The 25795-nt window shown below is 44.9% G+C and overlaps 1 protein-coding gene across 1 annotated transcript in view; it reads left to right on the top strand.

Annotated features, from left to right (window-relative positions):
• The first annotated feature begins 203 nt into the window (after nucleotides 1–203).
• The window catches only part of MMP2 (matrix metallopeptidase 2), an 876267-nt gene continuing 850675 nt past the window's right edge, over nucleotides 204–25795 (top strand). The window contains exon 1 of the mRNA XM_040328746.1: nucleotides 204–507. Coding sequence (XP_040184680.1) covers nucleotides 367–507 — 141 coding nt within the window. The 5' untranslated portion in view covers nucleotides 204–366. The remainder of the gene's footprint in view (nucleotides 508–25795) is intronic.

Below are 25795 nucleotides of genomic sequence, written 5' to 3'. Positions count from 1 at the left end.
TATTCTTATTAAAGCAGAAGTTATTATATGCATTAATATTGTAGGATACTGAGGTTTAAAAAACAGTCTACAAAGAGAATCTTTGTGTCACACTGAGTCACTATGCTTTACACCAGGATTTATGGGGTTAAGAACATCCTGCCAGCCACATCTGGCTTCCCTCCTCCTCTCATGTTTCCCAATTTCTCCTGAGTTAGCTACACAGTGTACAGTACATCTGGATCACATTCCACACAAAGGAACTCAACACAGAGAAAAGTTGGGCAGCTGTCAGGACGAGATAAAGAATTACCAATTTAGAGGCACAAGAAGTTTCTGAAAGACTCTCTATACTGTAACCGGGGATTTGCCACTAGCTAGCTAACGATGAAATGTATTCAAGCTATTCATCTCTGTGCTTTTTATTTTCAATTTTTTGATCTGATTGACCAAAACACAGCTGCACCTTCACCCATCATTAAGTTTCCGGGAGACACGTCGCCCAAAACAGACAAAGAGTTGGTTACCGTAAGTCTGTTTGCAACAATTTATTCATTTAAGTTTTATGTTAACATAAATTGCAAAAAGTGTTTTGACACTAAATAACACTGAGCCATAGAATGCCTAATCTGTGCATACTACAATGATTTTTGATTACATTTTCATGGAAGTTGAAAGATTTATTTTAAATCAATTTTTTTTACAGATTATGTTGAAGCCCTTTTCAAAAATAAAAAAAGCATATGTAGCTAATTCTTAATTCATTTTCACTATTTCACTAGTTCTATAACCAGCCAATTCCCCCTTGCATTCAAAGATGTGTTAGTGGCATAATTAGCTAAAGACTTGGGCAATATTTACATTTATTATGATAAATGTCAGCTCTTCTCTGTTGTTAGTTTCTTAAGAAATGGCTTGGTATTCTACACAGACACATATATCACATAAAAACCACAGAAAAACATTATCTGTGTGCTATTTATTTTATTATGAACATTTCACATAGTGGCCTTAAATTCCTCATTCATGTGTAACCCCCCCTCCACCCTACTAAAATATATCTCTTTAATACCTAAACAGCATAAAGGTTTAGAGCTATTGATAATGTATTAAAATATAAGAATGCATTAACAAACCCTTTATGATTAAACCTACTTTAACAATACAATTGTTTACTGCAAATCATGCATCATATAGTAAGTACATTGTCAGTAATTTTTAGGAGCGTAACAATGATAACCTTCCACACTGTAAGAAAAGTAACAATGCAAAAAAAAGAAAACTGTTCTCATTATAAAACAATACTGATTTTACATCGAACTGACAAATAATGAGGTATTTTTGTTAATAACAGTGTATTAACTTTACCAAACATTCTTTGATGTTATGGATTAAAAATAACAGTAGAACTTTCTTTAAATATTCAGTAAATCAGAAAGGAAGACCTTTCTCTCTTTACCCCCTACTCTGCAGCCAGGGTTTAATTTCACCTAACCTTTTAAAATATCAGCATGCTAAATAATTTCTATAAGTAGACACACTCCTCTTGCCCAGTGTAGTCACTATATAATTATCAAAATCTGCCAGAAAATGCTGTACCTAACTGTGGTCATGGATGTGCACGTGATGGCACACAAGAGTCCTGTATATCCTCACACAAGTACTTACCCCAGTGTGCCTTACAAATTAAATGATGGATAAGAGCTGTCTGCATAGTGAATACACCCTCCCTGCTATTCCGTAAAAGAGGTTTCATCAGACAGATATTTTCCACCAAGCTGTGTATTATTTTATCTTCTGGAATTTTAAAACAGTTAAAAAGTGAACATTTTATTATTATTATTTTTTTGGGGGGGAAATCTTTTTATTAGTATTCCAATCACAATAAAAGAGACAACAACACTATAATAGTACATCCATAACCCCCCCCTTCACCCATGCAGGGGTCAGTTTTGCCAACCGTCCGTATTTTTACTGACAGTTCGTAAAAACTGGCACTTTTTTCCCCCGTTCGTAAATGTCCGTGGTTGCAAGAATGTGCCAGTAAAAATAACCAAGATCGGTTCGGCTTGGAACTGCGCATGGAGATTGGAGGCAGGGGGTGATTGGAGGCAGGGGGTGATGGTGGCTGCGGTCGCACCGCAGAAGGGAATGGAGGCAGGGGGCAATGGAGGCAGGGGGAGATTGGAGGCAAGGGGTGTTAGTGGCAGGGGGCGATTGGAGGCAAGTGGTGTTAGTGGCAGGGGGCGATTGGAGGCAAGGGGTGTTAGTGGCAGGGGGTGATTGGAGGAAGAGGGTGTTGTTGGCACCGCACAGGGGGATGGTGGCACCGCAGAGGGTGGGGGATGGAGACAGGGGTTGTTGGTGGCACCGCAGAGGGGGATGGAGGCAGGGGACGATGGAGGCAGGGGGTGATTGGAGGCAGGGGGATATTGGAGGCAGAGGGAGATTGGAGGCAGGGGGAGATTGTGGCTCCGCAGAGGGGGGTGAAGGCAGGGGGTGTTAGTGGCAGAGGGGGATGTGACTAAATAATTTGCCCTTATTATATAGAAAATAAAAAAATATGTGTTTCTACCTTAATATATACCTTAAATCACATTGCTATTTGCCTAGCGTACTTGTTTGTAGCCTAAATACTGAAATTTGCACCTAAAAATTTAATTTAGTAACTTTTGTGAAATGCCAGTAAAAACGTGGCTGCGCCAGTAAATTTCAATCTGGTAGGTTGGCAACACTGGCAGGGGTGCAGATCCAGCATTCATGGTGCTTATGATAAAAGTAGGAGGCTTTCTCATAGGTTCAGTACACTGACCGCGTAACCCCCTCCACTAGGTGGCAGTATAGAACCAAATGAATAGACCGACTCACATCTTTTGCATTCCTTCAAGATCAACACAATTATTGACAAGGCAACTCTGGGCTATAGTTTTTATTTACATATCTAGAAGGCTGTGGCGGGGTCTGCAAGCCACTTGGCCCATACTTTGTCATATTTGATAGGGCATCCCTTATATGCGTAAGTGTCCTTGTAAAGTGGTAGGTTGTTTGTAATAATTTTTTTTCCAAAAGGAGGTGGAAGGGGGGGGCTTGTTTCTTCCAATGCAAGGTGATGGCCTTTCTTGCATAGAATAAAAAGAGGCTGACAAGGTTTTATTTTTGCTCTGGTATGAAGAAAATTGTCTACCAGACCCAATACGCAAACTTCCTTAACTAGAGGTACCGATGTTGATGTGTGTTTATTGGTGTCTGCTAGTACCTTAATAACTCCTTATTCTCGGATATGACCAAAAAATGTGTGTAAAATCTCCCTGGGAGTCACCGCACCTCCAACACTCCAAGGTGTGGGAGGGATTCATCACATGAAGCTTAGAAGGGGTGAAATAAGCTCTGTGTATTGGATTAATCTGTCCCATGTGGAAACTAATGTTTTAAACTGTAGATCCCAAATGTCATCCCAGTCATCATTGTCTAGGTGTAGTATATCCCTCAACCACTTAGCTCTTACTTTATCTAGGGGAGCCAATGCAATCGTAACCAGATAAGCATAAAGGCGAGTTGTGGGCCTCTCCACACAGTCAGTTCTCAGTGTCTGTTCTAACTCTGATTCCATCATGGTAAGCAAGGCCAGAGGAAATTGACTCTTAAAAGGCATGGCAGAGCTGTCTATAGGTAAAGTCGTGTGTCTGGGGTACGTTAAAGTCTTCAGAATGACTAGTTAGTAGGCATAAAGAGCCTTGGCTCACTATCTGTGAGCTGATTTTTATTTTGTATTTTGTCCATGTTATCGGATCGGGTAGCATATAAAAGTGTTTTAAGGATGGGTTCTTCCAAATGGGTGACATTGCCGTTTCAGGGTATTTTTCACCAATCAGACCTACTTTCCAGGCTCTAAGAGTTGTCAGCATAGATGGAGTTAGTGGGTAGGGGGCTTTGGAGCCCCTAAACAACAGTGCCTGAATAGCCTCTAAGGACCCAACTATGGCCGCCTCCAGCATTGTAGAGGAGTTAGTTAGGTCCTGGGTGAGCCGCCAGGCGGCGGTAACCAGTTGAGTGGCCAGAAAATATTTGTGAGAGTCTGGGAAGGCCATGCCCCCTGGGAAGGAGGTCTGACAAGTGAAGACAGTTTATATCTTGGAGGGTGGGGGCCCCATAAGAAAGTCGAAAAAAATCTGATTTAAGCAGACAAAGACAGATTTGGGAATCAAACCGGGAGCGTGTCTGAACAGATACATATACTTTAGGTAATACTTTCATTTTGAGCAAGTTGACCCATCCCATTAAAAAGAGTGGTAGAGATTCCCATGCCTTCAGCTGGAGTTTAGTATCCTGCATAACCTGTGATAAGTTTAGGGGGACATACTCTGAGGCCTGCCTAGAAATCCATACTCCTATGTATTTAAAGTGGTCCACCCACTGTAGTGGGAGACCCGGAGCAGTGGAAGTCTGTGCCCCAGGGTCAATGGGGAAAAGTAGGGATTTGTCCCAATTAACTTTGAGTCCTGTGAGGCTAGAGTAAGAGTCTAACACTTGCAATGCTCCCAGCAGGGAGGGCCCTGCATCATTCAAGAACAACAATAAGTCATCCGCGTACAGGGCTACCCTCTCCTCCAGCCAGCCCACCCATAGGGTCTTAATGTGTTGAGAGGTACGGAGTCCCTCTGCCACTGATTCCATGGCTATGGCAAAAATGGCCGGCGAGAGAAGGGAGAAGGAAGAGGAGAGACCACCTCCCTACCTAATCGAGACGGTGGGATTTTTGTACACTATCTTGAGCCAGTCAATGAAGCGCAAGGGGAAACCCATTCTTCTCAAGACCTCCCACAGGAAAGGCCACTCGACTGTATCAAAGACCTTTTCTATGTCTAGGGAGGCCACTACCCTAGAGCCCTGGTTAATGTGTGGAGCGTGAATGTTAGAAAGCAACCTGTGGAGATTTATATCTGTAGACTTGTTTGTCATAAAACCAGTTTGATCCGGATCGATGACAGAAGGTAGTATTTTCCTTAACTGTAAAGTGAGGAGCTTAGTCAGGATTTTTATATCATTATTTAGTAAAGCAACTGGTCTACAGTTTGGTTTTAAATATGTGTAAATTGATATTTCTAAGTTTCTTTTTTTTACCTTTAGACACAATGGGGTTGATTTACTAAAACTGGAGAGTGCAACATCTGGTGCAGCTGTGCATGTTAGCTAATCAGCTTCTAACTTTGGCTTGTTCAATTAAGCTTTGACAAAAAAAAAATGGAATAACTGGTTTCAATGCAGAGCTGCACCAGATTTTTCACTCTCTAGTTTTAGTAAGGGTCCTTTCACACAGGAAAATAATACTCGGTGATCCCAAAAAAGGATCTCATCCTCATGACCCAAGTGTGCCATCACTGGGCCTGGGCAGTGATCCAATTCAAGACTCAAAAGTGCATCCTGGCCTTCAAATACCAGAAGCAGTGGGAGGACGTGGCACAACCTGCCCTGGCCCTCAGAAGCTCCATACATAGAGGTGTAGGTGTGGTCTTGCAGGCCACCTAGTATGGGTGTTGCTAGGATTGTGAAAGATTTGGAGTACTTTTTGGCACCCCCATTGGTGGAACTATGAGGCACTCTTCAATAAAAGAATCAGGGACTACTTAGCAACCTGCAACTGATAAAACAGTAACATTTTCTTCAGGGGTATTTAGTGTTGAATATAGCATATAGAGTGCAGGAGTCAAGAGTATGTAATAAATTTACAGAGTGTGTGGATCAGGAGCATGTACAACATAGTGTTAATAGAGCAGGGGTCATGTGTTTATTACGTACAAAATGCAGGGCCGAGGAGTATATAACATAAAGTCTAAGAAACATAGTGCAAGAGTCACAGTTATGTAGTATATATTGTAACCTGGGGAATAGGTAGCAGGTACAAAAAACTCCCTGGGATGAGCAGGCACAAATACCAAGTCCATAAGATAAGTGAAAAACAGTGAGGTATTTATTGGTGTTATATACAAAGTCTATTTACAGGTGCTGTACAGTGTGCAGAAAAGCAAACAGAACAAAAGACCTAGCCGTGTCTCGGCTCTAGCTACACGATATATATACAGGCCCTCACTACCAGGCTGAACAAGCCTACAGCTTGTCAGCTTAAATACACACGGCTTAACAGTTTTCCACCAACCTCCTTGCTCTCTCACAGATCAGTACCAACTGTGTTTCCCAGGCAGAGCAAAGGCTGTCTGCTCAGGTGAGCTTAAATGGACCTGAGAGAGAGGAACACCTTAACTGGATCAGAGCTCTCAGAACGTCTAAGAGAGGAGCCTGGGAGAGGTATAAACCCCGAACAGGACTTTCCCAGGCTCTCTCTGGGACGCTCTGCTACACATCCTCCCTCCTTGTTTCAACCCTAGGGTTGGAACACCTGTGGCCCAACTGGAGTGAACACGGGACAGGGCATCTACATTCCCCATCTCAACACCTGGCCTGTGTTTTACATTAAAGGAGTAATCCTGTAGAGCCAAAAACCAACGGTTCACCCGTCTATTAGTCTCCTTCTTTTGGGCCATCTATTTCAGGGGAGCATGGTCAGTTATTAACTCGAACTGGCGCCCTAACAAATAGTATCTTAGCGCATCCATGGCCCACTTTATGGCTAAGCATTCTTTTTCAATGACTGCATACTTTTTTTCATGATCATTGAGCTTTCTGCTTAGGTACACCACAGGGTGTTCTTCCCCATTGTGTACCTGTGACAATACTGCCCCGATACCTACATCAGAGGCATCTGTCTGAACCAAAAAGTCTTTGGAGAAATCGGGGGAGTATAGCACTGGCTGTGCACAAAGAGCCTTCTTCAGAACTTGGAAAGATTCTTCCGCTACTGGGAACCATTTCACCATTACGGAGACTTTCCCTTTTGTAAGGTCTGTCAGTGGGGCAGCTATAGTTGCAAAATTTGGAATAAACCTTCCTGACCTGCTTCTTGTTTGCAGGACATGGCCACTCCTGGATGGCTTCTATTTTATTCACCTGGGGTTTAATAACTCCATGGCCAATAGTGTAGCCCTAATACTTCGCTTCCTCCAAACCAATGGCAGATTTTTTTGGATTCGCCGTGAAACCTTCCTTGAAAAGGGAATCAAGTACAGCTTGGACACTGGGCAAGTGAGACTCCCAGTCAGTGCTATGCACCACTATGTCATCCAGATAGGCTGCAGCATACTGTCGGTGAGGTCTTAGGGTCCTGTCCATGGCCCTCTGAAATGTTGCAGGGGCATTTTGCAACCCAAAAGGCATTTTCTTATGCTGAAATGATCCCTCTGGGGTCACAAACGCAGTCTTTTCTTTGGCACCATTAGTCAGGGGTATTTGCCATTACCCTTTGGTCAAGTCCAAAGTGGTCAGATAATGGGCCTTGCCAAGTCGGTCTATAAGTTTGTCTACCCTGGGCATTGGGTACGTGTCAAACTTTGTCACTGCATTAAGCTTTCTGAAGTCGTTGCAAAACCTCCAAGTGCCATCCGGTTTTGGGACTAATACAATGGGGCTAGACCAGTCACTATTGGATTCCTCAATAACATCTAGCTCCAACATCCTTTTAACTTCCTCACCGATGTCCTTTCTTCTAGCTTCGGGAATTCGGTATGGTTTGAGCTTGACACGGACTCCAGGTTCAGTAACAATATCATGCAACTCTGAAAACTTCTCTATTCCTTATCAGGAACTCTCTAGCTTCCTGTTTTTGGGAATAAGACAGGGGCCCGGATTCAAAAACGAGATACGATGGCGTATCTCCAGATACGCCGTCGTATCTCTGAGTGCGGGCCATCGTATCTATGCGCCTGATTCAGAGAATCAGTTACGCATAGATTTCCCTAAGATACGACCAGCGTAAGTGTCTTACACCGTCGTATCTTAGGCTGAATATTTACGCTGGCCGCTAGGTGGCGCTTCCATATAGTTATGCGAGGAATATGCTAATTAGGTATTTACGCCGATTCCGAAACGTACGTTCCGCCGGCGCATTTTTTTATGTCGTTTACGTTAGGCTTTTTTCGGCGTATAGTTACCACTGCTATATGAGGCGTAGCTAATGTCAAGTATGGACGTCGTTCCCGCGCCAAGTTTTGAAAATTTTACGTCGTTTGCGTAAGTCGTTCGCGAATAGGGCTGGACATAATTTACGTTCACGTCGAATCCAATACGTCCTTGCGGCGTACTTTGGAGCAATGCACACTGGGATATTTCACGGACGGCGCATGCGCCGTTCAAAAAAACCGTAAAAAATGCGGGGTCAACTAAAATTTAAATAAAACACGACCCACAACATCCCTATTTGAATTAGGCGGGCTTACGCTGCCACACATACGTTACGCCGCCGTAACTAAGGGCGCAAGTTCTTTCTGCATACGGAACTTGTGCCCAAAGTTACAGCGGTGCAACGTATCGGAGATGGAGGAAATCCTCAAACAAATGGTGTTATACACACTGAATTATACAGAGAGGCAGCCGTGGGTGGTTGAAAAACAAGGGTTATGGTTTATTCTCCCATATTGCTGGAAACAAGTGCAAACATCAAAACAGCATAAACAAAATAAAACATAAAATAAACCCTGGCCACTTGGGCCGTCTACCTTCACAACACAGGAACCTACCTATGGAGTCTGGCACAGCCTACTGCTGGGCAGACACTGCTGGTATCGGAGATACGTTACGCCCGCAGAAACATGCGCTCATCTTTCTGAATCCGGGCCATGGTGTCTGGAATTGTGACCTAAGGGATCAGAGGGGGACTCCCCTTTAGGCGTTACAGGGAGGGACCTCACAGTCAATGCCAGTCTATCCTTCCAGGGCTTTACCAGATTTATGTGGTAAATCTGTTCAGGCTTCCTTTTACCTGGTTGATACACCTTGTAATTGACCTCCCCAACTTTTTCAATTACTTCAAAAAGGGACCCTGCCACTTAGCCAGGATCTTGCTCTCAACAGTGGGAACTAACATTAGGACCCTGTCACCAGGTGAGAAAACACGGAGTTGGGCCCCCCTGTTGTATATTCTCTGTTGGGCTGCTTGGGCCTGCAGTAAGTGTTCTTTTACCACCGGCATGATTGCTGCAATCCTCTCCTGCATTTGAGCGATATGCTCAATGACACTTTTGTGGGGTGTCTGTTCCCCCTCCCAAGTTTCCTTGGCTATGTCTAAGAGTCCTCGAGGGTGTCTCCCATAAAGTGGCTCAAATGGAGAGTACCCCGTAGAGGACTGGGGAACCTCCCTGATGGTGAACATCAAGTATGGTATCAGGAAGTCCCAGTTTTTCCCATCCTTGTCAACAACCTTTTTTAACATACTCTTTAAAGTCTTATTGAAGCGTTCCACCAAGCCATCCGTTTGAGTATGATACACCGAGGTTCGCAACTGCGTCACCTTAAATAACTTGCACAGCTCCCTAGTTATTCGTGACATAAACGGAGTACCCTGGTCTGTAAGGATTTCTTTAGGGATGCCAACCCGATTGAACACCATAAACAGCTCTTTGGCAATGTTTTTAGCAGACGCGGCGCGTAAGGGAACGGCCTCAGGGTAACGGGTATCGTAATTCATGATCACGAGGATATGCTGATGACCACGGGCAGATTTTGGGAGCGGATCCACAAGGTCCATAGCAATGCTCTCAAAGGGCACTTCAATAATGGGCAAGGGCACTAAAGGACTTCGGAAGTGGGGCTGACATCTGACACACAGGACAGGACTGACAATAATTCGCAATATGTTTCTGTATCCCAGGCCAGTAAAACCCGCGCAACACTCTTTCAGTGGTTTTCTCAACCCCTAAATGGCCTCCTAGCAAGTGCCCATGTTTCATGCAGCGCATGAAACAGCAGCAAACATAGACTGCCTTCTAACAGATAGATGACACTGCATTGGTTTATCTGTCAACGGACAGTTTGCTGCAACATGTCCCAGTTCTTGGCAACGAAAACACCTGACGTTTCCCCAGTTTGGTTTGTTGACAGACAGTGGCTTCCCTTGTTTGGGACGCCAAACTTCAGTCCTAGCACCAAGAATCCTCCCCCCTACTTCCTTGCCATGCTTACCACCCACTTCCCCTGGAACAGTCTTACTGGTTGCCTGGGGAGACCGTGGCTTTGGGTGGAAAGTCCGTGCGGCTGTTGGGGTGGTGACCAAGTTCTCTGCAGCAAAGTACCTTTCAATGAGTTCCACCAGGTTATCTGCCGAATTGGGGTCTCCTTGACTCACCCACTTCTGCAGGGGAATTGGCAGTGACCTCAGGAATTGGTCCATGACCACACGCTCCACTATTTGTGGCACAGACAGGGAATCCGGCTGTAGCCATTTTCGCACCAGATGGATTAGATCAAACATCTGCGATCTTGGGGGCCTCTCAACTTGGAAGAACCAGCTGTGGACCCGCTGTGCTCGAACGGCCAAGGTGACACCGAGTTGCGCCAGGATTTCCTGCTTGACCTTCATAGTCTCCCGCTTCTGCCGACTCCAGATCATAGTAGGCCTTCTGTGATTCACCAGAAAGTAAGGGGGCAATCAGTCCTGCCCACTTGGTTTGAGGCCAACCTTCCCTCTCAGCGGTCCGTTCAAATGTTAGTAGGAAGGCCTCTGGATCATCATCCGTAGTCATCTTAGACAGAAAGCGACCCACATGGATGGCTGAGGGCTTGTCTCCAATATCCTTGATTTTCGCAGGTGCCCACTGTGCTAGCGTCTCTGCAACCTCAGTCAGGGTTTTCCTATCCGCTTTTGCATCAGTGGCAAGCTGTTCAAACAGCCTCTGTGATTGCTCCTGTGCAGCACCAATCTGCCTCTGCGATTGCTCCTGTACAGCAACAATTTGTTGGTACAGCACCTTGGTTTGCTCCAGTGCTATAGCATTGGCTTGCTGCAGTGCAGCGTTTGATAACACCATTTGTTTGAGGATTTCCTCCATGTTTATTCACTTTAGGTACTGGCCTTTTTAAATAGTAACTTACTACTGCTGGTCGCAGCCTCCACCATATGTAACCTGGGGAATAGGTAGCAGGTACAAAAAACTCCCTGGGATGAGCAGGCACAGATACCAAGTCCATAAGATAAGTGAAAAACAGTGGGGTGTTTATTGGTGTTATATACAAAGTCTATTTACAAGTGCTGTACATTGTGCAGAAAAAGCAAACAGAACAAAATTAGTAATTAAACAAAAACCTAGCCGTGTCTCGGCTCTAGCTACACAATATATATACAGGCCCTCACTACCAGGTTGAACAAGCCTACAGCTTGTCAGCTTAAATACACACGGCTGAACAGTTTTCCACCAACCTCCTTGCTCTCTCACAGATCAGTACCAACTGTGTTCCCCAGGCAGAGCAAAGGCTGTCTGCTCAGGTGAGCTTAAATGGACCTGGGAGAGAGGAACACCTGAACTGGATCAGAGCTCCCTGAACGTGTAAGAGAGGAGCCTGGGAGAGGTATAAACCCCGAACAGGACTTTCCCAGGCTCTCTCTGGGACGCTCTGCTACAATATATATATATTGTAAGGGATTAGCTTGGTAGCGGGGTGTGTGACCTCCTGAGTGGGTTCACTACACACTGAATTATACAGAGAGGCAGCCGTGGGTGGTTGAAAAACAAGGGTTATGGTTTATTCTTCCATATTGCTGGAAACAAGTGCAAACATCAAAACAGCATAAACAAAATAAAACATAAAATAAACCCTGGCCACTTGGGCCGTCTACCTTCACAACACAGGAACCTACCTATGGAGTCTGGCACAGCCTACTGCTGGGCAGACACTGCTGGTCTTCCAGCAGAAAACAATAGTCTTTTTGATTTTCTTATCACACAGCAAAGATATCAACAACCACTTCACCTTCAGAAGTCTTCCTCAGCTCACTGCTCTCCTTAAGCCAACAAGCCTCAGGATGCAGCATTGAGTAGTAATCCTCTGGACAATTTATAGTGGCTTTAATTTCCTCATTCTGAACAGCTGAAGCTATCCAACGTCCTTAAACCTTTCTGGCTACCTCTGCAGCCGACACCTGATAGTAATTGGTGAATTTTCTAAACAAGGCAGAAATGTATCTCCCTTCTGTGACAACACCCCCAGATTTACCCGACTTCCTGTCACATACCCCCCCCCCTCTTGTTTCAACCCTAGGGTTGGGACACAGGTTGCCAGGCACGCATGTACTCGGGACAAACAATCTGTATTCCCCATTTTAACACCGGGGTGATTTGTTACCACAAAACTAAATTCCTGAAGGGCCAGGAACCACCTATTTATTCTCCTATTGGTTTCCTTGTTTTGTGCCATCCACTTCAATGGGGCATGATCCGTCACCAGTTCAAACTGTCTACCCACGAGGTAGTACCGGAGAGAATCCAAAGCCCATTTCACCACCAAACACTCTTTCTCAATGGTGGCATAATTCTCCTCATGGGCCTTCAACTTTCGGCTGAGGTAAAGAACAGGGTGTTCCTCCCCCTTAATAACCTGGGACAGTACAGCTCCTAACCCCACATTTGCCGCATCTGTCTGAACCACAAAGTCCCGTGAAAAATCAGGCGAATTTAAAACTGGCTGACTACATAAGGCCTGTTTTAAAGCCTGAAAAGCTGTTTCTGCTTCGGGAGTCCATTTGGTCATGACAGACTCCTTCCCTTTGGTCGAATTGGTCAGGGGAGCAGCCTGTGAAGCAAAATGGCGATAATAAGCCGCAATCCCCAAAAATGCACAAACCTGTTTCTTATTGGCGGGACGTGGCCAATCCTGAATAGCCTCAACTTTGTTTATCTGGGGCTTGATTAGACCTCTTCCAATGGTATACCCCAGATACTTCGCCTCTTCTAACCCAAAGGTACATTTTTTGGATTGGTTGTAAACCCGGCTTCCCAGATGGAATCCAACACAGACTGAACTTTTGGTAAGTGTGAGTCCCAATCCTCACTGTGGATGACCACATCATCGAGGTATGCAGCAGCATAGGCTCGATGAGGCCGAAGGGTCTTATCCATGGTGCGTTGAAACGTGGCGGGAGCATTCTGTAACCCAAAAGGCATCCTCCGATATTGAAAAGATCCTTCTGGAGTTACAAATGCTGTTTTTTCCCTGACCGACTCCGAGAGAGGAATTTGCCAATAACCCTTGGTCAGGTCTAACATCGTCATGTACCGGGCAGTGCCTAAGCGATCAATCAGTTCATCTATGCGGGGCATAGGAGAGGTGTCAAACTTAGTGATTGTATTCAGGCGGCGAAAATCATTACAAAACCGGCAACTTCCATCTGGTTTGGGTACTAAGACAATGGGACTGGACCAATCACTATTTGACTCTTCTATCACCCCTAGCGCAAGCATTTGTTTTACTTCCTGGCGAATTGCCTCTCGCCGGGCTTCTGGAATTCGATAGGGCTTCAACTTGACCTTATCCCCTGGTGTGGTGATAATGTCATGTTTAACTCCGGAGACCCAACCTGGCAAGTCCGAAAACTTCTCCCTATTTCGGAGCACAAACTCTTTAGCCTCCTGTTGCTGAGTTTTGGACAGAGTCTCCGCTATCCCAACTTCAGGGACAGCCAGGTTAAACGGAGCAGAAGATTGGGTAGTCTTAGTGACCAAGGACTCTCTATGCTTCCATGGTTTCAACAAGTTCACGTGATAGAGTTGCTCAGGTTTTCGTCTTCCCGGTTGGCTAATTTTATAATTCACCAACCCCATTTTCTCCAACACTTCATAGGGACCCTGCCATTTGGCTAGGAATTTACTTTCGAACGTGGGGACCAGCACCAACACCCTATCACCAGGTGAAAAGGAATGACCTGGGCCCCACGATTGTAAATCCTTTGTTGAGCCAACTGGGCTTGGGCTAAATGTACCTTCACAATCGGCATCACTTGGGCAATTCTATCTTGCATTTGGGCCACATGTTCAATCACACTACGATGAGGGGAACTCTCACTCTCCCATGTTTCCCTGGCAATGTCCAGTAGTCCCTGGGGTGCCTCCTATACAATAACTCAAACGGAGAGAACCCTGTGGACGATTGCTGAACCTCTCTTATGGCAAACATCAGATAAGGTAGCAGATAATCCCAATTCTTTTCGTCTTTATCCACCACCTTCCTCAAAATTTGTTTTAAGGTTTTATTAAACCTTTCCACTTACCCATCTGTTTGAGGGTGATATACTGATGTACGTAATTGGGTCACTTTCAGGAGTTTACAAAGTTCTCTAGTCACTTTAGACATAAACAGGGTGCCCTGGTCAGTTAGGATTTCCTTAGGGAGACCCACACGGCTGAAAACCTGAAATAACTCTTTAGCAATGGTTTTAGCAGAGGTGTTTCTGAGAGGAATCGCTTCTGGGTAACGGGTGGCATAGTCCATTATTACCAAGATGTGCTGGTGCCCTCTAGTGGACTTCAGTAAGGGGCCAACAAAGTCCATGGCGATCCCCTCAAAGGGGACCTGCGAAAATGTGGCATGGGTGCAGTAATCTGACACACTGGACAGGAAGAGCAGTACACTTCCACTTCCTTAGTGATCCCAGGCCAATGAAACCTCTGCGTGATTCTCTCCCGGGTTTTTTCTGCTCCCAAATGTCCCCCAAGAATGTGCCCATGGGTCAGTTCCAACACCATCTTGCGGTACGGTTTAGGCACTACCAGTTGCTCAATGGTGTCCTCTATCCTCTGTGACACTCAATATAACAGGTCCCTTTTAATAATGAAGTAAGGGAGGGAAACCCTCTTGTCAGGGTTAACTAACTCCCCATCTATCTTCACTATATTCTCCCGGGCTCTTAGCAATGTGGGGTCCCTCAATTGCTCAGTGACAAAATTTTCTCTGTGCACCTCAAGGTCATTAAACCCTATCAGCCGTTGTTCCTCTTCTGAGGTAGCCGGCTCCTCCCTAGGGACTGGTGTTTCTCCTGCTAAGACTGAGAACGGAAACTCAGGAGAATCCCCACAGTTAGAGGATTCTGGAGTAGATGGTTCAGGCTCAGAAAAAACACTTACTGGGGAATCTGGGCAATCCCAGAGTTCCCAGAACTTTGGGAAATCCCTTCCCACAATGGCGTCATGTGGCAGTCGGGGAACTAGACCCACTTGGTGACACAAGTTACCGAGGGAGGTTTCAAAGGAAAACGTAGTCACCGGATATTCTCGAGTGTCCCCATGTACACAAACTACAGCCATTTTCCTAGGATGTAAGGTTTTTCCCACCACTAGATCACTTTTCACTAAGGTGACCAGGCTACCTGAATCCAACAATACCACAACATCTTTACCATCTAAGCACATTCTACATAAAGGTTTCTCATTCCCCTTTACTGCAGTGCATGTGGTTGCAAAAAGGGACTGTCGTCTCTCTGTCAGAAAGTCACACTGCATGGGTTCATCAACCGCTGGGCAAACCGCTGCTACATGTCCCTCTTCCCGGCAACGGTAACAAATCAACCTTCTGGTCCTCTCTTGTGGGATGGGTCTTCCAGGCCGCTCTCGCCAACCACTATCAGTGGTCCCGATAATACCTCTAGTTGTTCTTTGGTCCCTCTCTTCACCCCCATTCCTTGATGCAGTCTTACCTATAGGTGGGGAGGGTCTGGTCTTGGGGTGGAAAGTCTGTGCGTCCCTGGGGAAAGGGGACAAATTTTCTGTTAGGTACCTTTCGACCAGGTCTACTAGTTTGTCTGCGGTTTCCGGACCGCCATGGCTCACCCATTTCTGCAGGGTGTTAGAAAGAGACCTAAGAAATTTTACCATGACTACTCGCTCCCAAATTTCTGGTCCGGACAGAGTTTCTGGCTGCAGCCATTTCCTGGCCAAATGGATGAGGTCATACATCTGTGATTGAGGTGGCTTCTTCAGCTGATAACTCCAATTGTGGACCCGCTGAGCACGGACAGCCAGGGTTACACCAAAACGTGCCAATATTTCCTCTTTTAACCGATCATATTTTTTTGCATCTGCAAGCTCCTAATCAAAATATGCCTTTTGGGCTTCTCCAGATAATAGGGGGGCCACTAGTCCAGCCCACTGTTCTTTAGGCCAACTCTCTTTTTACGCTGTTCTCTCAAACGTGGTCAGAAACATCTCAGGGTCATCAACTGCAGTCATCTTTGGCAATAAGTGGCTTACCCGAAAAGTCGGTATTTTACTGGCCTGACTCCCAACCTCGGCCTGCTGTCTCTGAAGCTGTTTCACAATGGCCTCCATTTGCTGCTGGTGTCTCTGTTCCAAGCCTGCAATGCTCTTTTGGTGAGCTTGTTGAGCAAAGATATCAACAACCACTTCACCTTCAGAAGTCTTCCTCAGCTCACTGCTCTCCTTAACTCAACAAGCCTCAGGATGCAGCATTGAGTAGAAATCCTCTGGACAATTTATAGAGGCCTTAATTTTCTCATTTTGAATAGCTGAAGCTATCCAAAGTCCTTAAACCTTTCTGGCTACCTCTGCAGCCGACACCTGATAGTAATTGGTGAATTATTTTCTAAACAAGGTAGAAAATGTATCTCCCGTCTGTGACAACACCCCCAGATTAACCTGACTTCCTGTCGTCATAATAGAAATTTGTCGCCATTTCACAGGGCACACAAATTTAAGGTTTGACATGTTGGGTATCTACTTACTTAGTGCAACCTTGTCTTTTATATTTTATCAAAAATGTGAGTAGTTTGTGTTTGCCCTAAAATTCACTTTAGTGTGCTTTTAACTTAAATCTTTTGTGTACTAGACTTTACGGTAATATCTAGTGACATAACAAATTGGAACTACCACGATTTTATTCTCTAGGGTGTCCGCTTTCAGAAAATAGATAATATTTAGGGGTTTATGTAATCTTTGGGCCTACAATGATTTTTTAAACATGTGTGCAAAAAAATGTCTCTGGCAGCAAAATGGTTAAATGCAGGAGAGTATTTCTAGCTTTGTTAGCTGCAGTTTGGCATGCTATTTCCAAGTCTGTGTACAGTGTACAGAGTATAGTGGTCAGGAATATTTAGTGTATAGAGTGAAGAGGTTAGAAATATGTAACATATAGGACATATCTATATATATATATATATATATATATATATATATATATATATATATATATATATATATATAACATATAGCATATATTGTAAGCTACATACTGTTCTTCTGACTGTTGCGCATTGCATACTCCTTACCACTAAATCTTAGGCCTCGTACACACGGGCAAACATATATGATGAAAACGGTCCGCCGGACCGTTTTCAGCGTACATGCCCGCCTGGAGATTTCTGTATGATGGATGTACACACCATCATACAGAAATCCACGCGTACACGGTACGCGGTGACGAGGCCGCGCCGTCGCCGCGACGATGACGCGGCGACGTGCGCGGCCCTGGAAGTTCAATGCTTCCACGCATGCGTCAAAGTCATTCGACGCATGTGAGGGATGGCGGCCGCTCGGACATGTACGGTAAGTCTGTACAGACGACCGAACATGTCCGACGGGCAGGATTCCAGCGGGCATGTTTCTAAGCAAGTTTAGAAACATTTGCCCACTTGAAAAAGGTCTGGCGGGCAAATGTACGCTGGAATCCTGTCCGCTCGGCTATACAGACGACCGAACATGTCTGCTGAAACTGGTCCGCGGACGAGTTTCAGCAGACATGTTCGGTCGTGTGTACGGGGCCTTACAGGACCCTACAAGAGTCAATGATAAAGATTAAGGAACAAGTTTGAATAATACAGACAAAAATCAGACCTGTGTGAGAACGTGGTGGAGGGATTTCCCCAATACAATACTACCAGCACTGGAGTACCTTTCCACTAGGCCTCAACCAGGTCTCAGGAATAACAATACTGTACAAAATGAGTATAAAATAATTACGTTATGTATATCAGTCTATAATTTTTTAGCTCCCTCTAGCGGGCAGTTCTTAGACACGTGTCCGCTACTATGATAGTTTAGTTAGTCAGACTAAGTCCTGTAATCGTTCCTTCTGGTTAACTGAAGTGTTTGCTAGCTTTAGTTGGTGCACGTTAACAATTTGTAATCCAATAGGTATGAGGAAAATAGAAACGAACATTCAAAGTAAATATAAAGCGTGCTGGCGACACAGGCACCCATCCCTTCAATGCACAGTTATTGCCGGATGCAATGTATTGCTGAACGTGGTGTGTTAACTTCCAAAACAGTGAGTCTATCAGATCCACCCTCCTGCAATACAGTTATTATATTGTTGGGCAGGTGCTCTTCTCACCCAATGAGGCCTCGCCTCTCCGGTACGCTCTGTCTGTAGTGTCCCGGTCCTCGGCCTCTCCACAACTGGCAATCTCTTGTCCTCTGTGCAGCCGTCACAAAGTGCTGATGGACAGGCGACTCTGGTTGCCGTGGAATGTAGGCCGAATACTGCATCAAGGATCCCCCTCAGGATAGGCTATCTGCACTGGCGACTCTAGGCCCAGGCTTCTGAGGCCTAGGCGCCCTTAAAGCAGGGCTCAGCACAGGCTTCCTGCTTGCAAGCCTCCCCTTCCTTTAAGTAGCTTCTCCCAGAAGGCTGTGCATGATACAATGCACTTTGGGTAGAACAGTAGCACTGTGGGCATCATAGTCTGTTAAACACCCAAGGCAATGGAGTCTTTTCTTCTTGTACATCTGGGTCTATAATGCATTGCTGTGATGTAATTGAACCGAACAAGTGGCGGCAGTATAACAATTGACCACCGGAGGGAGCTGAGTTCCTTCTCAATAACAAACTGTAGTCTCTCGGCCACATTACAAAGTGACACCTTGCTACGCCTATATCAGTGGTCTCCAAACTGTAGCCCTATGCTTGCCTTTATCAGGGGCAAGCATCTTCCTCCCACTGACACCAATGATGGGGCACAATTCCTCCAACTGACACCAACAATGGGGTAATATTCCTCTCACTACCAATGATTGTGCATCATTCCTCCCACTGACACCAAGGATTGGGCATTATTCCTCTGACTGACACCAATGCCCAGCCCCTCTAAATTCTGAAGGACAGTAAACTGGACCTTTGTTTAGAAAGTTTGGAGACCCCTGCTCTATGACCAAGGTTATATACCAATACTAAAAACAATATCAAAAGAAAACATTGTCTTATTAAAACTGCAGCAATACAAACACTTCCAAGAACTGTCAAGTTGCAACTATTACTACTGCCCCAAATCTATTAGGTAAACCTGCAAAAATCATGGAAAATATTAAGTATTTAAGATCATCACTTCTATATTAAACCTGCTCTTTTTATGATCACTATGTCCATCAGTTAGATAATACTTGAAAAGTGTAAAAAAAAAAAAAAACTGACACTTTTACCAGCACATTCAATCCCTGAATAAATGTAGTTTGTTTGTTTTGTCTCAATTAATTCTATAGTTTTAAGTAGTTTATACAATCACATTCATACATAATAGGTGAGGTTGAAAAAAGACATAGGTTTATCAACCTGTATGTTGTGGTCGTTCAGGTGCTTATCTAATAGTTTTTTTAAACCATCGATGCTCCCAGCTGAAACCACCATCTGAGAAAGGGAATTCCACATCCTGGCCGCTTATACAGTAAAGAACTCTCTACACAGTTTAAGGTTAAACCTCTTTTCTTTCTAATTTTAATGAGTGGCCATGTGTCTTGTTAAACTCCCTTCCGGACAGCCGCTTTCCTTAACAAATTGATACATTGAAAAAAGGAAATTAAACTCAGCGCTGCTCCTGTAAACTACTAACATACATGTATATATATATATATATATATATATATATATATTTCCTGACAGACTCCATGGCAGCCTACGTGTGGGTTAATCCCGCCCCCTCATACCTCATAGGACCCTTCAAAAAAAGAAAGGTTGTACTACGCTAGGTAGCGACATGGCGGACTTTAAAGGGCAATCACAGGGACATTTTTCGTTATAAAAATAGAGTTTAATTACAAAATTATACATATACAAATAAATTTCATATCAATAAAATGTTATCAAAAAAGAACATAGATACATATTCGAGCAATAGAACGTCTCGCCGACGCGTTTCGCCTTACGGCTTCTTCTGGACGAGTTGTATGATTTTATAACAAGGAGGTATTGCTACTTGCATGTGTCTGAAAGAAAATTATACACTTATAACATATAGATAACATAAAGACATAATCCAATAAAATATTGAGGGCCAGCATGCAACAAAACCAAATATAGTACCAATTGAGTTGGTGGTCATCCGCATCCATCACAAATCATTGGAGTAGTACCAAAAATAAGTACGTGAGCTGTTAAGACAAAGTCTTAACAGCTCACGTACTTATTTTTGAATAATTAAAATTATACATATACAAATAAATTTCATATCAATAAAATGTTATCAAAAAAGAACATAGATACATATTCGAGCAATAGAACGTCTCGCCGACGCGTTTCGCCTTACGGCTTCTTCTGGACGAGTTGTATGATTTTATAACAAGGAGGTATTGCTACTTGCATGTGTCTGAAAGAAAATTATACACTTATAACATATAGATAACATAAAGACATAATCCAATAAAATATTGAGGGCCAGCATGCAACAAAACCAAATATAGTACCAATTGAGTTGGTGGTCATCCGCATCCATCACAAATCATTGGAGTAGTACCAAAAATAAGTACGTGAGCTGTTAAGACAAAGTCTTAACAGCTCACGTACTTATTTTTGGTACTACTCCAATGATTTGTGATGGATGCGGATGACCACCAACTCAATTGGTACTATATTTGGTTTTGTTGCATGCTGGCCCTCAATATTTTATTGGATTATGTCTTTATGTTATCTATATGTTATAAGTGTATAATTTTCTTTCAGACACATGCAAGTAGCAATACCTCCTTGTTATAAAATCATACAACTCGTCCAGAAGAAGCCGTAAGGCGAAACGCGTCGGCGAGACGTTCTATTGCTCGAATATGTATCTATGTTCTTTTTTGATAACATTTTATTGATATGAAATTTATTTGTATATGTATAATTTTGTAATTAAACTCTATTTTTATAACGAAAAATGTCCCTGTGATTGCCCTTTAAAGTCCGCCATGTCGCTACCTAGCGTAGTACAACCTTTCTTTTTTTGAATTACTATTTCGGATGTGGGCCAATGTGAGTGCCTTAATGTTATTCCCCTTTCCCATTTTTTTGAACTCATAGGACCCTTCTCCCATAAATCTTTGCTCTGGGCCAGAGGCCGTGTTCCTTTTTTTGTCCTCCTCCTAGGACCAAGATATAGTCTTACCTTTTCATGAAGTTTTCTGTAATCCAGGCCTGGTGGTGTGCACAGCGATACGTTGGTGGTTAGCGGTGATCCTCTCTGCAGTCCAGCAATCCCAGTTATTAGCAGGTGGACATGGGCGATATGATGCGATACCATGAAGAGCTTACTAACCTGGCCATTGGCAGGCAAGCGGCAATATGGCCAAACGTCCCAGCTATTAGCGGGAGGCTTTGTAAACGCCCGATCGTGCAGTGGGTCGAGCGAACAGCTCCCCAGTCCCAGGTTCTGGTCCGGATCGTGCCATGGTGGTGGTAATGTACAAAGATATTCATTTTATATGGCAGCCGTGTCTCTGTGTTTTGTTTGTCTCCTTATTTTCTATCAAACTCCAGTGAGTGGCCATGGCGGCTGGAGCGCAGCTGCGTTCCAGCTCGCTGCTTCAGAAAGTCGCCAGGACCTGTCTGCGCATCTGCAAGCCACGAACGAAGATTCCATGCTTGGTTCGTGCAATCGCAGTTTGCCAAAATGGTGGCGGCAGTTGCACATGCGATTGGTCGCCACCGGGTCGCGACATTTTTTCCAGCGCAGGCGCGCTGTGGGGTGGTGACATCATTATCGGTGGCATATTTAAATAGCTGTCAAAGCAGCTATTCCTTGGGATGACTTGCATGCTTATGCAGCAGTTTCCCTATGCACTGGTCTCTGGTTTACAAGGTAAATTGTTTTCTGCAGGCTCCCTAGGTGCTGGCTATGTTTGAATTGTGCTTTCTCATGCCTGTTGTCACTCCTGTTTCTCATAAGGCTTTAATGGTTCATTTCAGTTTCAAACTGCCTTGCCATGGATATGTCACCTCCCTCTTGTGGCCAACCCTTGCGCTGCAAATAGGATTTTGTTCCTTTCTGCCTGTGATGCTTGGGTTCACTCATTCAGGAGCTCTTAACCCTTTCTTTTTCCCACAGCACTTTTAGGTCTGAACACCAAAGCATGGCAAAGACCGTCCTAGGTCTCAACGTCGTCACTTCTCTTCAAGCTCCAGACATCATAGATCTCCCTTTTAGATCTAGGTACCTCAGAGAGGAGTCTAAAACCACCTCTGGGCGACAATCTCACCACCACTCCAGCCGCTCTGTGAGGAAAGCGTGCTGGGTATGGGAGGCCCAGGTTCCTGATGGTAAATCGCTCTGCGATTGATGCTTTTCTAAAGTCGCAAAAGAGAGGGTGGAGACCAACAAGTGGAAGCACTGGTCAGAAAGGTGGTCCATGAATCCCTGAGTAAAGTGGATTCTGGTCATACCCACAACCCTGCTGGCAACACTATGTTAGTCCCTATTAGGGATGATCTCGAGGCCCCAGGCCCTTCACAGCCGAGCCATTCCTCAATTGAAGCCTCAGACAGTGGGGTGGAGGTAGATGACCCTGGTGCAGGTTTTGAATTTGCCCCAGTACAACAACTGGTCAAAGCTGTCAAAGAAGCTTTTAGATGAGAAGAGCCAGTGGGGGCACCCTCTAAACAGAGGAAATATTTTAAACGCCTCAAAAAAAAAAAAAAAAAAACCCTAATTTCTCCTTTTTGGGTGAACTCGGTGCAATAATTACCGATGAATGTGGTGGTGTTGAAAGGAAGTATTGCCTGTTAACAAAGGTGTCAAAAATTGTACCCATTTATAAGCAAGGATGTAAAACACCTGGAGTTGGCTCCTCTCATTGATGCAGCCCCATTGAGGGTGTCTAGGCACGTCACACTCCCATTGGAGGATACTGTTTCCTTTAGGGATGGCCTGGAGAGGAAAATTGAGACCGACCTCAAGCGGATCTACATTGAATGAATGAATGAATGAAAAACGTATATAGCGCAGCACATGCGAAATGGAATCGCCTCAGAGCAGGTATGAGAATCAAACCAGCTCTAGCTCTCACAGCTCTTTCTAAAGCGATGGAAGTCTGGGCGGACGACATAGATGCTTCTCTGAGGAGCATCTCAGAAGAACTGGCCAGGAGCTCATCTATTCATGGGCTAAGGTTGGCGCTGGCTTTTTTGGGTGAAGCTTTCATAAACATAATTCACCTGGTGGTTCGGATCATGCTGTCATCTGTCACGGCTAAGCGTACATTGTGGCTGCGCCCATGGGTAGCTGACCCTGCCTTCAAGCAGGCATGGTGCAGGATTCCCTTTGAAGGTTCGTCCCTCTTTGGGAACAAATTGGACAGTGCCATCACCTGTGCCAAAGGGGGCAAGTCGGGGGTTCTTTCCCCAGGATCGCTGTCTGCTAAACCAGAAGAGAACACAGCCCAGGCAATGTTCAGTTTGAGCAAGGGATGCTCGCTACTATAGGCCTGGCCATGAGTTCAAGAAGACCTGGAGGGAAATATAGCCTTCAGGCCAGAAGTTTTCAAAAGGGGCATCTTCCGGTGGACAAGAATCCCCTAAGTCTTTATGATATTTTACGCCTGCCCAGACAAGAGTCGGCATCCTTGTCTCTCTCGAAAGAGAAAAAGCGAATTCTACTGTCCTATGCAGACTCCCTTGTGGCTCAGGGTGCTGCATTTTCAGTTACAGCCGACGAAAGGTTTCAATGGGTCTACTCGCCCCTCTTCATGGTGTTGAAGAAAAATGGCTCCTGGAGGCCAGTTATAGACCTAACCCACTTGAATTATTTTATCGAGAAGAAGTTCAAGATAGAGATACTACTCATGATCAGTCGAGCAATCTAACCAGGCGATTGGCTTGTGTCTATAGACCTGAAGAACGCTCCATGTTCATGTTCCGATAGCGTCAGAATTCTAGAAATACCTTTGCTTTGCTGTCGATCAAATCCATCTGCAGTTCATCTGTCTCCCCTTCGGGCTTACAACCTTGCCTTGTGTGTTTTCAAAACTCTTGTTGGCTGTCGTGGCTCTGATCAGGACCAGAGGTATCCGTCTGTATCACTATCTAGATGACCTGCTTTTGTTATCTCGGGACAGGGAGCAGTTGCTAATCCACAGATCCCAGGTCATCTCCACACTACTCGAGTTTGCTTGGCTTCTGAATCTGGAAAAGTAGCCATCTGGATCCTACGCAGTCCCTGGTTATTCCTCAGGGAACACGTCAACGCTATCAAGAGCACCATCTCGTTACCCCTGGGAAAATCCCAGTGATCCGGGACAGAGTTTGGCTTGCAATGTCGTCCTCTCATCTCCGAGCCTCTCAATGCCTAAAGATCATCAGCACCATGGTGGCAACAACACCCATGGTAAAGTGGGCTCAATGGAAAATACGGCCCTTCCAGAAGGGTTTCCTTCAGCGGTGGAACCCAGGGCTTCGGGATCACTCTATCCAAATAATCTCATCCATGCGGGAGAGCCTTCCTTCGTGGCTACAACAGAGGAACCTCCTCAATTGTCACTTGATCGCACCTGTGTCTTGGGTCACCATCACTACAGATGCCAGCAACAGGGGCTGACAGAAGTAGCCCAAGGCATATGGAATTTTCCCTCACAGGATAGTTTTCCAATGTTCTGGAACTCCGGGCAGCGTTCTGCGCTCTGTAGGCCTTTCACCACTTAACAGCAGGAGCCTCAGTCCTCTTAAGACTGAACAACAGGACAGCAGTCGCATTCATCAAGAGACAGGGGGGTACTCAGTCTATTCCTGTCGAAGGAAGTACAGCCCATCATGACCTGGGCCCAGAAAAACCTGGCAGCTGTCTACCTCCCTGGAGTCCAGAACGTTTAGGCAGATTTTCTGTTGACGATTTCTCTGGACAACGAGTGGACTTCCCTCCGAAGTCTTCAGGTGGGTCCTGTCCCTGGGGGTCATTCCGAAAGTAGACTTGTTCGCCTTCTTCTGCAACTTCAGACTAGAGAGCTACTACACGAGGTCTCGGTATCCCCAGGCTTTCAGGTATATGTTATGACAGACCATTGGCGGTTCCACAGGGCCTATGCCTTTCCCCCGGTTCCTGTCATTCTCCGGTTTCTGTCGAGGCTCAGGATAGAAGAAGCAGAGATAGTGGCAATAGTCCTGTACTGGCCAAACAGGCCATGGTTTCCGCTGCTGATGCAACTTGGCTTCCGGGACCCATTTCCTCTACCCTTCAGACCAGATCTCCTATCACAAGGGGCAATTCTACATCCATGCCCGGTCCATCTACATCTGATGATCTGGCTCTTGAGAGGGGAAGGTTGGAGGCCATAGGCTGTCCAAGTAGGGCCATCTCCACATTATTAAATGCCACTAGAGCAGGCACCAACAGGGTCTACCAGAGGATTTGGAAAAAGTTTGCAGACTACACCACTTCCACTGCAGGTTCTTGTAATAACCCAAAGATACATGATATCCTGGGCTTCCTACAATCAGGCTTGGATCTCATTGTCAGTCTTATTCAGTAGTTGTTTAGATGAGCAATAAAGCTCAGACCTCAGAAAAAGACAAAATTCTCTAATTGGGATCTTCCCCTTGTCCTGGATTTTTTCTCAGTCGGTCCTCTATCAAATGACTCTCTCTAAAAGTTGCCTTCTTGGTGGCTATAACATCGGCCAAGAGGGTCTCTGAAATCAGTTCTCTGGGCTGCAAGGAGACATTTTTAACCTTTATAATTCCTATGTTGGTTTTA

The sequence above is a fragment of the Rana temporaria genome, chromosome 11 (assembly GCF_905171775.1).
Source record: "Rana temporaria chromosome 11, aRanTem1.1, whole genome shotgun sequence".
Classification (NCBI taxonomy): Eukaryota; Metazoa; Chordata; class Amphibia; order Anura; family Ranidae; genus Rana; species Rana temporaria.
This window is presented reverse-complemented; position numbering and strand designations above follow the sequence as displayed.